Source organism: Bombina bombina, chromosome 4 (genome assembly GCF_027579735.1).
Source record: "Bombina bombina isolate aBomBom1 chromosome 4, aBomBom1.pri, whole genome shotgun sequence".
NCBI classification, from domain to species: Eukaryota; Metazoa; Chordata; class Amphibia; order Anura; family Bombinatoridae; genus Bombina; species Bombina bombina.
In genome coordinates this window covers 1,114,669,865-1,114,685,566 of record NC_069502.1, presented here as the reverse complement: position 1 = coordinate 1,114,685,566, position 15,702 = coordinate 1,114,669,865, and the positions used below count along the sequence as shown (strand labels likewise).

Here is a 15,702-nt window from a genome sequence, read left to right as displayed (position 1 = left end):
AAATCATGTCACAAAAAAAAAAAAAATATGGATTCCTTGAAATATGGCCACAGGTTCAGAGGGCTGTAATGCTAAGAGCATGTATTTTGTGTACACCCGCACACAATACTGATAAATAATTGGAATGTTTTTATACTGTATATTAGGGCTGAACGATTAACCACATATGTGGTTTTTAAATCGCGAAAAAATGCAAGAGTACACAATTTTTAGCCCCGCCTCTATGACGTACAAATGCCACTAAAGGCGCGTAGTAGCTGTCACGTGTCATACAAAGAGGCGCATTAAAGACGTCACTATCAGAGAACGTCTATCTAACACTGTTCCTTCTCTACGGTACTGGATGTGCGTCACGGAAATGTCAGGAAGCGTCTAAACGTCACAGGTTGCAGCAGCTGGTGGGTTCATATGTGACCATTAGCATGACGTCATGTTGGGTATAAAGTGGGTTGTGCCTGATGTAATGTGATACGATTGGGGTGACGTGATATACGGTGTGTATTTTTAATTTGGGATAGGTTGTGACAGGATATAAGCTAAAATGTGTTGCGTAATGTGACAAGGTATACAGTATTATATGTGACAGGGTATACAGTATTATGTGTGACGGTATACAGTATTCTGTGTGACAGGGTATAGGTATATAGTAGTGTGTGTGTCGGGTATATAGTAGTGTGTGTGACAGGGTATATAGTAGTATGTGACATGGTATCTAACCCTTAAGAATGGAAGGGTCGCTAATGCTATTGTTACATTTTCCACTATAATTTCCTTTTTAATAGAGTAATAATTATACAAATTATTTAAGACTTTATAAATAATAAATCTAAACCAATATTATTTAAAAGTTATGTCTGTAAAGAACAGAATTAATATTGACAAATTTAATTAAAGGACAGTAAACTCTAAATAATGTGTATGTGTGTGTATATATATATATATATAGGCTACATTGAGATTTCTCTCGTTTTCAATTATATCCTGGGACCACAAAACATTGCATTGATACAATAGGGTACAATAAAATACAAAAGCAATATTAATACACAATATATACAATATTTAACATCGAATAGGTAGGTAATATATAATCAACCATGAAAGGTGCATTCTGTTTTGAGATATGTAGAGAGGGATCTCTTAAAGGATTTTAGGCTAGGTATGTTTGAGTTTTTTAAAAAAAAATCGATTAAAATCGATAACCGTTTTTTTTTTTTTTTTTGGGTCCAAAATCGCGATTTTAATTTTTTCCCATATCGCCCAGCCCTACTGTATATACTTGTATGATAATATTAGGGTAATAGGTCTTGCTCCTTGCTTTTTGTTAATTAAGTGTTGACTATCACTGAGTGTGTTTCCTTTTTCCCTTTTGATTTGCTCTTTGGATCACAAATCAACCATAACATCTGCAGCTGTTCCCCTGAAGAAATTCCTTCTGAAGGTTATTTAGAGCTAGTTGGTTTGCTTTAATCCATTCTTGACTTTCTATTTGTAATGGTTTCTTCCAAGGTTATGTTGACTACATTCTCTGCTGCTCTCTTCGCTTCTTGTGCAGTAGTATTTGTGACTGCTGATACAAATTTTGTTTATTATTTTAATTTTCAACAGAGTATATTTTTTACTTTACTACCTTACAGTATGCCAGAATGAGAGACTATTCTGTAAATAAAGATTACCTGCACCTCGGCTACCTTCTGATTGAATCCTCACATTGCATTAGCTGTCTGGTAATGTTCACTTTTAGGTAGATCTGAACCATCTTGGCATAGTATTGGCATAATAGAATTATGTGTGTTTATTTAATAGTTTTTTTTCAGTAGGGTTGTGAGCCACAATAAATATTAAACTACTTATCATTTAAAGAAGTATTGAGGTTATCCTCTGCCTTCCACTAGTCATGGGTGCTGCCATGTTGAAATCTATATTTCATTGTATTCCACGTCTGCTGTGTTTGCCTATGTGCAGAAAACTCTTCTTCAGATACTTGCAGTAAAACTTAGGTTCCAGTATGACAGAACCAATAATTAGAGGGAGGATCATGAAATATAGTTAGTATTTAAAGGAACACAAAACCCATCATTTTTCTTTCATGATTCAGATTAAATTTGTATCCTCTAACAACGTTCCAATTTAATTCTACTATGAAATTTGCTTCATTCACTTGATATCCTTTGTTAAAGAAGCAGCAATATATTACTGAAAGCTATCGGAACTATATATATATATATATATATACACACATACACACATCCTCATACACACATCCTGAGATATTTCCAGATATTTATTAGACCTATTTTTTTTTTTTTCTCTTCTGGTTGTAGTATGTGTGCAAGGAGCATAATCTATCCTATCCCTGCCTTGTTTGGTGGTTCCCCTCACAGCCTCGGGAGCATATACTATCCTATCCCTGCCTTGTTTGGTGGTGCCCCCCACAGCCTTATTGACCAATCAAGAAGGGTCTGATGTAACATAGTATGTCTGTTGCTGAATAAAAACATTGTGGTCTATGGCATCTAAACATCCTTGGTCCTTAAAGGGTTAACATAGAGCAATTCTATTTTTCTTACCTAAAACTGTAGATATAAGCAGCTTAGAACACACACTACCCCAGCAAATTTGTGAATAACCATACATTTTAGTATAAATCAGTATTTTCTCTTAGAAAACTTTTTAATTTTTTCCCCCTGGAGCCAATTAGAGGCTGGATTACTAGTGGAGAGCTATTTTGTGCTTGCAGGTTAACTTAACTAGACAGAGGCTTTTTGCGTGCGTCGTGTTGCACTCTTATTACAAGTTGAAATTTAAAAAGTTAATGCGCAAGTCAAACCCGACACGTGCTAGCAAATTATCATGACCGCTTTAACTTCTCCCCATAGAAGTCAATGGAGAGCACAAACTAAACAAAGGTTTTAATAGTTCACATTCCAATGTTCTTCACATAGAGAACACTGTACTTTTTATTGTAAATACATATTTCTATATATACCTATATATTTATTCCTATAGATATATAGGTATAGATATGTATATTACATGAGCAGTGATATATATATATATATATATATATATATATATATATATATATATATATATATATATATATATATATATATATATATATATATATATATATATATATATATATATACACACACACATTTAATAATAAAAAGTACATTATTTTCTATGTGAAGAACTTAGGAATGTAAAATATGCTTAAAGGAATATCCTTTCTATTTTCAAATGTGCTCTCTTGGTATCCATTGTTGAAAATTAATACGCACATATCCTACTCTAGGGGAAGCTACTTGGAGATTGGTGCTTGCATACATTTGTCTCTTGTGATTGGCTAGCTAGATGTGTTCAGCTAGCTGTCAGTAGTGCAATACTGCTTCTCCAGCAAAGGATAACAAGAGAATGAAGCATATTTGATAATAAACGTAAATTTGAAAGTTGTTTTAAAATGGTATGTTCTATTAGAATCACAAATTACTTTTTTGGGGTTTACTGTCCCTTTAACTTGCATCTAAGTTAGCAATATAGGACTAATGTGGTTGGGTTAGCACACATGAAGAATTGCTAACTTTAATGCACATTTATTGAAATATTACATAAAATATAAATACAAATTATTAAAAATTATTAAAGGGATATGAAACTCAAACAGGATATGAAACTCAAACCTTTTCTGTTGTGATTCAGACAGAGCATGCAAATTGATAAGATTCTTGCAAAACTGCTGCCATATAGTTCTCAAGAATTGGGCCGGTGTTCTGTCGGATTATGTGACCCGTCGCAATGTGCGACCACGTGTCACCGCATTCCTAAGCGCACCCGTAACCACCGCAGAATTCGACAGAATACACTGCCTGTCGGATTTTTCTATCTTGACAGAAGCGCCGCTGTTCCCGCCCATCAGATTTTGCAGCCGTGACAGGAATCACTGACATACAAAATCTGATGGGCGGTTTTGTGTCAAACACCTCTCCACTTAAATTTCTGTACAGACAGGAGGGTCCCCACTTTCTCAACTTTAATAGCAATAATTAGAAATGCAAGAATTACCTCACTTTAATATTTTTTGACACATTTATATAATCAGATTTAAACACTTACATGCAAATAAAATTTACTAAAGCAACGTCGCCCATCTTATAACTGACTGTCAGCATAGCACTGGCATTGCAACCACACTGCTTTTTAAAGGAAAACTTCATTACAGACTCAACTATCGGATTTGGTCACATTTCTTAAAGATTGTTCTTTGCAACATCACACTAGGGAACAGATCCATGGGTTCTTTCTTATAGAACATATTATTTAGTCTACCTTATGTAGATGTACACTTAGGATAATACTAGGACAGGCAATGCCTATGGTTACATTTATATATGTAGAACCCTTTATCCTTCAGTCCCAATTCTTTGTAACTTCCCTATCCAGTGAACTTAGCTAAGTGAATACAGGAACATTTCAGAAGGCAGACGCCAATTTGTGGAGAAAACGAAGCATGTGATGATCAGTCCATAACTGATTAAACGGTTTTAGGACAGCAACTAAGTGAGGACAAGCACCTATATGTGGAACTTGTACCTTTTTATAAAGTGATGCCTGGCACCTTTACCTGGCTGAATTACGCCCCTCTAGGCTTTACAAGGCCATAAGTGGTAACCCTGTATGGCTACTAGAAAGGTCTGTACCTCGTGTTTAAGCTATTAGGCAAGGGTTAAATTCAGTAGAGGGAAGTGCTCTACACGTGAACCTGACCGGTCACTGCTCCTTTGTGACAGGAATATAATGATGCTGCTCATCACCAGTGCATGGCAGGTCTTATTTAAATTGAAGCCTTCTGGCACCACATTGTTTCACACCGTAGTAAAGAATGTTTTACTACCCTGCTGCTTGTGAGCGTTTAAGCCGTTGGATGCCATCCTGGTGTTCTGTCGTATTCTGCGAATTGTCGGAATGTGCAACCCAACAATCTGTGCATGCGCGCAGTTACAGCTTTGCATTTCTGAGCTCACATCACCGGTTGCAGAATCCGCCAGAACAGCTGTCATCAGATTTTGCAACCATAAAGTGCGCTTGAGACATACTTCAACAGTCGCACAATCCAACACAACACCGGTCCAAGGTTACCGGTAAAAGTCATGTGACCAATGTGACACAGTAGGTGCATTTGGTGACACAGTGGTGCACTTATACTTTGATTGTTTCTGAAGCTTTCTGATACTTTGAAAAGGCTGTGAAAAATTGTCTATTTAATCTTTTGTTCAAAAAAATACACAAAAATACTCTGCATTTGTTTTATATCCATGAGAGAAAACACAACACAGGTCTATCTAAAATAATTAAAAAAAATCTTTGTTAAATGTATGTGTGGCACAATTATTTGCACCCTTTTAGCCAATACTTTGTGCTACCTCCCTTTGCCAAGATAACCGCTCTGAGTCTTCTCCTATAAGGCCTGATGAGGTTGGAGAATACATGGCAAGGGCTCTGAGACCATTCTTCCATGCAAAATCTCTCCAGATCCTTCAAATTTTGAGGTCAACACTAGTGGACTCTCCTCTTCAGTTCACCCCACAGGTTCTCTATGGGGTTCAAGTCAGGGACTGGGGTGGCCATGGCAGGATCTTAAAGGGACAGTAAACCTTAAAAATGTTATATAATTCTGCACATAGTGCAGAATTATATAACATTATTTAGGTGCTATAGCCATAAACGCCCTTTTTACCTTTTAATTTGCTAAAAATATGGCGCTTTTACAGACCCGCTCTCTGCTCTCTGCTGAGCGGGTCTGTTATTTTTTGTCAGCGCATCGGGCCAGCTGTATAGTCACAGCCCGGCCCGACCGCGCCATAAGACTAAGTGCAGCTCGCTCCTGTCACAGGAGCGAGCTGCACTTAGTGCTATGGCGCGGCCGGGCTGTGACTATACAGCTGGCCCGATGCGCTGACTAAAAATAACAGACCCGCTCAGCAGAGAGCGGGTCTGTAAAAGCGCCATATTTTTAGCAAATTAAAAGGTAAAAAGGGCGTTTATGGCTATAGCACCTAAATAATGTTATATAATTCTGCACTATGTGCAGAATTATATAACATTATTTTTAAGGTTTACTGTCCCTTTAATTTTGTAGTCGGTAAACTTTTTGTGCTGATTTTTATGTATGTTCTGGATCATTGTCCTCCTGGAAGATCCAACAATGGCCTATTTTAAGCTTTCTGGCAGAGGCAGTCAGATGTTCATTTCATATTTTTTGATATTTGATAGAGTTCATGGTGCCATGTATCCTAACAAAATGTCCAGGTCCTCTGGCAGAAAAACTGCCCCAAAAAAACAATAAAGTGCGACCACTATATCTAACTTTGGGCATGAGGTACTTTTCCATATGGCTACCTACTGTGTGCGCCAAACACACCTCTGGTGTTTATTGCCAACAAGCTCTATTTTGGTTTCATCTTACCATAAAACCCGATCCTATTTGAAATTCCAGTAGTGTCTGTGAAACTGAAAACTCTTGAGTTTGTTTTTGGATTAGAGTAGAGACTTTTTTTCTTGAAACCCTTCCAAACAACTTGTGGTGATGTCGGATTTTAGTTTTGGAAACTTTCTCACCCCAAGATGCAACTAACTTCTGTAATTCTTGTAGATATTTTGGCTACTTGAACCATCCTCTTTACAGTGTGTTGAGACAATATAGACACACGTTCTCTTCTAACTTGATTTATAACCTTTCCAGTTGACTGGAACTTCTTATTGCCCTGGTGGTGGAAATGGGCATTTGCAATGCTTTTGCTATTTTCTTATAGGCACTTCCCATTTTGTGAAGCTCAAAAACCTTTTGCCGCAATTCACAGCTATATTCCTTGGTATTGCCCATTTGTCCTTTGTGTTACCTCATATTTATACCCCTGTGAAACAGGAAGTCATTGTTGAACAATTTCCTGTTCTTAGTCACCCAGGTGTATTTAAAAAAAAAAAAAAAAAAAATGTCAATGAGTAAATACTTAAAATATATTTTTCTCATATGAATTCATAGGGCTGCCAATAATTGTGCCACATATTTTAACAATTTTTTTGTTTTTTTTTATAAACCTGTGTTGTGTTTGCAATTGTTTGATATCCATGAAAGCAGAGTATTTTTGTGTAATTTTTTTTTCTTTAACAAAAGATCAAACAAATATACACACACACACTTACTTAAAAATGTGTATATTTGTGTTAAAGCCCTTTGAAGCCTTTTTTTCCCCAAACGCCTAATACCATCTATCTTTGAGTCCTTATAGCTTTGAATAATTTTCTTTAAATAATTTTTAGCACACAGTGCTTACATGATTGTACTTTTACAGGTATATATGTTGTCCAATGCAACTTTTTTTCTTTATCTACCCTTTACACAAGCTCTCAAGTCTTGCTAACCCGCCGAGCATCGCAATTGTGCTTGAACGAATGTGTTTACTTTCAACGCGTAATGTGCGCGCCATATCTGTTGTGTTAAAAGAGCAGAGAAAACCCTGATCTTGCATGCTACAGTTACCATGCCACTCATAATCTAGCCCTATGTCAGCAAACCAAGTGAGAGGGCATTTTTTTTTTCAATCTCCTAGCATTTAGCTTCAAACACTGTCCCATCTCCTAAAACTTATTTTTTTAAAGGGACATGAAGCCCAATGACAAGAAGCAAATATGTGCACTACACATTGTCGGCTAGCTCCCAGTAGTGCCCTACTGCTCCTAAGCTTACCTAGTTATGCTTTTCAACAAAGGATAGCAAGTGAACACAGCCAATTGCATAATAGAAGTAAACTGGAAACCCCAGTGGCAAAACTTTTTTTTTTTCACTTTCTGAAACGTCTTACATTCAGGAGTCACAGCTTTGCAGCCTTGGAAAGGCTAGAGGATGGGGTTAAATAGTCCCTGAGTGCCAGTTGTCAATAGATGTGTTGCAGCTTAGCAGGGCTTCTCTGTATTTAACTGTTCTCGTCAATCCAGTTTTTTCTCTGTCTGTACTGTTATTTTTTTTTTTTTTATAGAGTACAGCCAGAGCAAAGCGCTGTTTGAAAACAAAAAACCCCAGCCTGATGTGGAGCTGTGCTGCTAACACGTCCTGCGTGTGTCCTGTTATTTCTGCAGACATGTAGTATTTTCTACAATGACATCTCAGATCACAGCATGTTCTGCCTTGGGGCTGGAAATGTTTAAATTGCATGCTCTATCTGAACCACAAAATAACATTTTTGACTTTACTATTGTTTTAAGCAGCAACATTGTTAATCCACATTATTACAGGCAATAACATAGTTTGTAATAGTAGTTACTAAATGGTTTAGGTGTGGACATTATTGTAGGATTTATGTAGTTGTACTGTTACTCACAGTTGGTAAATTGCCTTTAATTGCTAATGTACTGTGAGATTTGATAGAGCCATATAAGTATATGCATGCATGCATGTACATAGCAAGATTATATATTTAGCTATTAAGTGGAGTTCATAAATTTAGGTTTGTTTGAGCAAAAAATATGTTCATTATAATTAACTGTAGAATCGGTGCTAAGCCACATTTAAGGAAAAAGAAAATGGGATGGCTTTGAAGTTTTTATTTTGCTCCTACTGCACATATGTAAACCATAATGCATGTTTATATCACATCCTTATAAACTGCTATAATGGTTTTCAAGTGATGCAGCAAAATCAGTGAAAAAACATAGAAAATGTATTAATTTTACAAAACAAAGCTGCATTGTTCTTTGCAAAATGATACAAGGCTCCAGCTTTCAGTTTGTACAGTGTTGCATTTTGTTTGTGATGTACATGCGAGAACTTCCTCAATGTAAGTAATGTGTTTTGGTATTTGTAAGAGTGTAAAACACAAGACCAGAATAACTATTATTGTTATATATTATTAATCATTTAATTAATGATTAATAATTAATTTAATTCAAATAAATAAATCTGAAGTCGCAGGATTCCTAAATATTTTTGTTTCACACAGCTTCATAGAGCTATATAACTACTGCACCTGGTTAGACAGGTTTTCCTTAACCACTCTAGTTCACCGGTGGAATGCTTTTAAAGGAATAGTTTAGTCAAAATAAATGATTCAGATAGAGAAGCAATTTAAAGTAACTATCTAATTTACTCCTATTGTCAATTTTGTCTTTGTTCTCTTGCTATCTTTATTTGAGTCGGTGTTCTATCAGATTCTGCTCCCTCTGACTGCGCCTGCTCTGTATGACGTAATCACACTTCACATATGTTAAATAGGAATGTGTTGAATGTGATTAGGTCAATCGGCAACATGCGCACTCAGAGGGAGCAGATTCTGACAAGGAAGTTGTGTCGGATCTTGCTGCCGCTACGCATGCGCTGTTGAAATGTAATACTGTCCCACAAATTAAAAGTGCATATAAAGTCACTTCTCACGGTGATGAAATATGCAACGATGTGGTTTCATTGAACATATACACATGCGTAGCGGCAGCAAGATCCGACGCAACTTCCTTGTCAGAATCTGCTCCCTCTGAGTGCGCATGTTGCTGATTGACTAATCACATTCATTCTACACATTCCTATTTAACATATGTGGAGTGTGATTACGTCATACAGAGCAGGCGCAGTCAGAGGGAGCAGAATCTGATAGAACACCGGCCCATATTTTGGTTCAGCACCTGGGTAGCGCTTGATGTTTGGTGGATACTTTTAGATACCAATCATCAAGCACTACCTAGGTGCTGAACCAAAAAAAGGCCGGCTCCTATGATTACATTATTGCTTTTTCAAATAAAGATACCAAGAGAATGAAGAAAAATTAAGATATTTCTTAAAATTGCCTGCTCTATCTGAATCATGAAAGTTTTAATTTTGACTAGACTATTCCTGTAATGATTCAAATAATTTAGGCATTTTAAAGACCTAGCCTCAAAAACAATCTCCAAAAGAGCCCCTAATGATTAGCTAGGACCCCATAATGCTCTTTCATAACAAAAACAAAAAAAGCGATCTACTCTGTAGACGTACAGACCCCATATGCTGTAAACTGCCTATACTGCACATACTATACAGTTATTTTGTACAGTTTACACTCCTCATTCATGTCTGACAGTTCTCTGTTCTTGTTTTAGGTGTTGCCTCAGCTCTGCACAAGAAAAATGGCCATCACTGTGGATCGTATCAGAAAGATGGGATTTCTTATACTGAGAATGGTCCTAAGATTTTCCTTTATGGTCATAAACAACATGGTTGCTATTCCATCCTATGTATTATATTTGATAGCTCTGCAACCTGTCAGACTAATAAACAGAAAACTATTCTGGTCTATTGAAGGATTAATGTTTAAATGGCTTTTAGCAATGGTCGCCTCCTGGGGTTGGGCTGCGGGATATACAGGTAAGTTATACTTTTTATCAGTGTTGGTTTGTGCAGCAGATAAGAAGGGGCTTCTCCTATGCAGCTGATATCTCTGTATATTCATTTGTATTATATTGCTTGAAATAACCTTGAACTATAGAAAGAGAATGCAGGTTGTCACAGTGCATATCACAGGTAAGCATTGCTCGTGATAACTTTCCTTGCTATTTTAGTGCTCAAAATGACATTTATCTATTCTCAGACTCTGGTCTGTGCGTGTTATGAGATAAACAATCTATATTGGCTTTGCGTGCAAACCGTTTGCTAATTTATTGATTATTCCTGAAATCTGGTGTTGCTCTGAGGACAACGTTGAGATCTGGGCTGTTAAGACAGGCAGTTGGGCTAAATGGCTATAGTTATTGAATGCTCATGTCGATTTCTTTTTGAGTTTTAACTCCTTGACTGCCAAAGAAGGCTGCAACTCACTGCTACACAATGCACCACAGCCGCCTTTGGCAAGCAAGTGGTTAAAGAACCTTTTGTGGAATAGTATTATCTCCATGTTTTTTATACAGAATTCTTCACTGTGTTCATGGTTTTCTTGTAGTACAGACTTTGGTTTATGTTTTTTTTTTTTTTAAGCAAAAGACTGTATTATCCTCTCAGATTACATGTACTGTTGAGGACAGCTTTTTAGGCTGTTGGTAAAAGAAGTCATCTAATTTATGGTCAGCTGAATTTCCTAATGCTGATTGACTTTCCGTTGCATTTTCCATTTGTCTGCAAGCATCATACATTTAAAAGAATGTAAGCCAGAGAAAGCATAAGCTTTTACATTACGGGGACGTTTATTAGATAGTGATGCATCATTTAGGCATGTATTTGTACCATGTCTGTACAGCTGAAATGTTCTTTTTATACTGTGCATTTATTTTGGTTACCTGTTTTTAAAGGGACATAAAAGCGCAAAAGGAAAACACACATACATTTATTAGAGCATTTTATTATTGCACCATTGCTTATGCTTAGCCTGGGTTAAAGGGACAGTCTAGTGACAGTCGAAATTAAACTTTCACGATTCAGATAGTGCATGCAATTTTAAACAACTTTCCAATTTACTTTTCTTTCATGTAATTAGCAAGAGTCCATGAGCTAGTGACATATGGGATATACAATCCTACCAGGAGGGGCAAAGTTTCCCAAACCTTAAAATGCCTATAAATACACCCCTCACCACACCCACAAATCAGTTTTACAAACTTTGCCTCCTATGGAGGTGGTGAAGTAAGTTTGTGCTAGATTCTACGTTGACATGCGCTCCGCAGCAGGTTGGAGCCCGGTTTTCCTCTCAGCGTGCAATGAATGTCAGAGGGATGTGAAGAGAGTATTGCCTATTTAAATTCAATGGTCTCCTTCTACGGGGTCTATTTCATAGGTTCTCTGTTATCGGTCGTAGAGATTCATCTCTTACCTCCCTTTTCAGATCGACGATATACTCTTATATATACCATTACCTCTACTGATTCTCGTTTCAGTACTGGTTTGGCTTTCTACTACATGTAGATGAGTGTCCTGGGGTAAGTAAGTCTTATTTTCTGTGACACTCTAAGCTATGGTTGGGCACTTTTATATAAAGTTCTAAATATATGTGTTCAAACATTTATTTGCCTTGACTCAGGATGTTCAATGTTCCTTGTTTCATATTTGGGATAATGCATATGAATAAATCAATCAATTGCGTCATTCTTGGCGCAAAAAGCATTTAGCCGCCAAATAATGTGGGCGTCTTTTTTTGGCGCTAAAAAATATGGGCGTCACTATTGTCTCCACATTATTTAAGTCTCATTATTTATTGCTTCTGGTTGCTAGAAGCTTGTTCACTGGCATTTTTTCCCATTCCTGAAACTGTAATTTAAGGAATTTGATAAATTTTGCTTTATATGTTGTTTTTTCTATTACATATTGCAAGATGTCCCAGATTGACCCTGAGTCAGAAGATACTTCTGGAAAATCGCTGCCTGGTGCTGGATCTACCAAAGTTAAGTGTATCTGCTGTAAACTTGTGGTATCTGTTCCTCCAGCTGTTGTTTGTAATGAATGTCATGACAAACTTGTTAATGCAGATAATAATTCCTTTAGTAATGTTACATTACCTGTTGCTGTTCCATCAACATCTAATACTCAGAATGTTCCTGTTAACATAAGAGATTTTGTTTCTAAATCCATTAAGAAGGCTATGTCTGTTATTCCTCCTTCTAGTAAACGTAAAAGGTCTTTTAAAACTTCTAATTTTTCAGATGAATTTTTAAATGAACATCATGATTCTGATAATGATTCCTCTGGTTCAGAGGATTCTGTTTCAGAGATTGATGCTGATAAATCTTCATATTTATTCAAAATGTAATTTATTCGTTCTTTACTTAAAGAAGTCTTAATTGCATTAGAAATAGAGGATTCTGGTCCTCTTGATACCAAATCTAAACGTTTAAATAAGGTTTTTAAATCTCCTGTAGTTATTCCAGAAGTTTTTCCTGTCCCTGATGCTATTTCTAAAGTAATCTCCAGGGAATGGAATAATTTGGGTAATTCATTTACTCCTTCTAAAGTTTTAAGCAATTATATCCTGTGCCATCTGACAGATTAGAGTTTTGGGACAAAATCCCTAAGGTTGATGGGGCTATCTCTACTCTTGCTAAACGTACTACTATTCCTACGGCAGATAGTACTTCCTTTAAGGATACTTTAGATAGGAAGATTGAATCCTTTCTAAGAAAAGCTTACTTATGTTCAGGTAATCTTCTTAGACCTGCTATATCTTTAGCGGATGTGGCTGCAGCTTCAACTTTTTGGTTAGAAGCTTTAGCGCAACAAGTAACAGATCATAATTCTCATAGCATTGTTAATCTTCTTCAACATGCTAATAATTTTATTTGTGATGCCATCTTTGATATCATTAGAGTTGATGTCAGGTATATGTCTCTAGCTATTTTAGCTAGAAGAGCTTTATGGCTTAAAACTTGGAATGCTGATATGTCTTCTAAGTCAACTTTGCTTTCCCTTTCTTTCCAGGGTAATAAATTATTTGGTTCTCAGTTGGATTCTATTATTTCAACTGTTACTGGAGGGAAAGGAACTTTTTTACCACAGGATAAAAAATCTAAAGGTAAATTTAGGTCTAATAATCGTTTTTGTTCCTTTCGTCACAATAAGGAACAAAAGCCTGATCCTTCACCCACAGGAGCGGTATCAGTTTGGAAACCATCTCCAGTCTGGAATAAATCCAAGCATTTTAGAAAACCAAAGCCAGCTCCCAAGTCCACATGAAGGTGCGGCCCTCATTCCAGCCCAGCTGGTAGGGGGCAGATTACGATTTTTCAAAGAAATTTGGATCAATTCAATTCACAATCTTTGGATTCAGAACATTGTTTCAGAAGGGTACAGAATTGGCTTCAAGATAAGACCTCCTGCAAAGAGATTTTTTCTTTCCCGTGTCCCAGTAAATCCAGCGAAGGCTCAAGCATTTCTGAAATGTGTTTCAGATCTAGAGTTGGCCGGAGTAATTATGCCAGTTCCTTATGCATGGAAATTCTAGGTCTTATGACTGCTGCATCGGACGCGATCCCCTTTGCTCGTTTTCACATGCGACCTCTTCAGCTCTGTATGCTGAACCAGTGGTGCAGGGATTACACAAAGATATCTCAATTAATATCTTTAAAACCGATTGTTTGACACTCTCTGACGTGGTGGACAGATCACCATCATTTAGTTCAGGGGGCTTCTTTTGTTCTTCCGACCTGGACTGTAATTTCAACAGATGCAAGTCTGACAGGTTGGGGAGCTGTTTGGGGGTCTCTGATAGCACAAGGGGTTTGGGAATCTCAGGAGGTGAGATTACCAATCAATATTTTGGAACTCCGTGCAATTTTCAGAGCTCTTCAGTCATGGCCTCTTCTAAAGAGAGAATCGTTCATTGGTTTTCAGACAGACAATGTCACAACTGTGGCATATATCAATCATCAAGGAGGGACTCACAGTCCTCTGGCTATGAAAGAAGTATCTCGAATACTGGTATGGGCGGAATCCAGCTCCTGTCTAATTTCTGCGGTTCATATCCCAGATATAGACAATTGGGAAGCGGATTATCTTAGTCGCCAAACGTTACATCCGGGCGAATGGTCTCTTCACCCAGAGGTATTTCTTCAGATTGTTCAAATGTGGGGACTTCCAGAAATAGATCTGATGGCTTCTCATCTAAACAAGAAACTTCCCAGGTATCTGTCCAGATCCAGGGACCCTCAGGCGGAAGCAGTGGATGCATTGTCACTTCCTTGGAAGTATCATCCTGCCTATATCTTTCCGCCTCTAGTTCTTCTTCCAAGAGTAATCTCCAAGATTCTGAAGGAATGCTCGTTTGTTCTGCTGGTGGCTCCAGCATGGCCTCACAGGTTTTGGTATGCGGATCTTGTCCGGATGGCCTCTTGCCAACCGTGGACTCTTCCGTTAAGACCAGACCTTCTGTCGCAAGGTCCTTTTTACCATCAGGATCTCAAATCCTTAAATTTAAAGGTATGGAGATTGAACGCTTGATTCTTAGTCAAAGAGGTTTCTCTGACTCTGTGATTAATACTATGTTACAGGCTCATAAATCTGTATCTAGGAAGATATATTATCGAGTCTGGAAGACTTACATTTCTTGGTGTCTTTCTCATCATTTTTTCCTGGCATTCTTTTAGAATTCCGAGAATTTTACAGTTTCTTCAGGATGGTTTGGATAAAGGTTTGTCTGCAAGTTCCTTGAAAGGACAAATCTCTGCTCTTTCTGTTCTTTTTCACAGAGAGATTGCTAATCTTCCTGATATTCATTGTTTTGTACAAGCTTTGGTTCGTATAAAACCTGTTATTAAGTCAATTTCTCCTCCTTGGAGTTTAAATTTGGTTCTGGGGGCTCTTCAAGCTCCTCCGTTTGAACCTATGCATTCATTGGACATTAAATTACTTTCTTGGAAAGTTTTGTTTCTTTTGGCCATCTCTTCTGCTAGAAGAGTTTCTGAATTATCTGCTCTTTCTTGTGAGTCTCCTTTTCTGATTTTTCATCAGGATAAGGCGGTGTTGTGAACTTTTTTAAATTTTTACCTAAGGTTGTGAATTCTAACAACATTAGTAGAGAAATTGTGGTTCCTTCATTGTGTCCTAATCCTAAGAATTCTAAGGAGAGATCATTGCATTCTTTGGATGTAGTTAGAGCTTTGAAATATTATGTTGAAGCTAAGAATTTCCGAAAGACTTCTAGTCTATTTATCTTTTCCGGTTCTAGGAAAGGTCAGAAGGCCTCTGTCATTTCTTTG

The 15,702-nt window shown here is 37.1% G+C and overlaps 1 protein-coding gene across 1 annotated transcript in view; it reads left to right on the top strand.

Annotated features, from left to right (window-relative positions):
- Window positions 1-15,702, top strand: part of LPGAT1 (lysophosphatidylglycerol acyltransferase 1) — a 429,652-nt gene that overhangs the window by 3,861 nt on the left and 410,089 nt on the right. Inside the window, exon 2 of the mRNA XM_053712423.1 lies at window positions 10,129-10,393. Within this exon, the coding sequence (XP_053568398.1) occupies window positions 10,156-10,393 (238 nt within the window). The 5' untranslated portion in view covers window positions 10,129-10,155. The remainder of the gene's footprint in view (window positions 1-10,128; window positions 10,394-15,702) is intronic.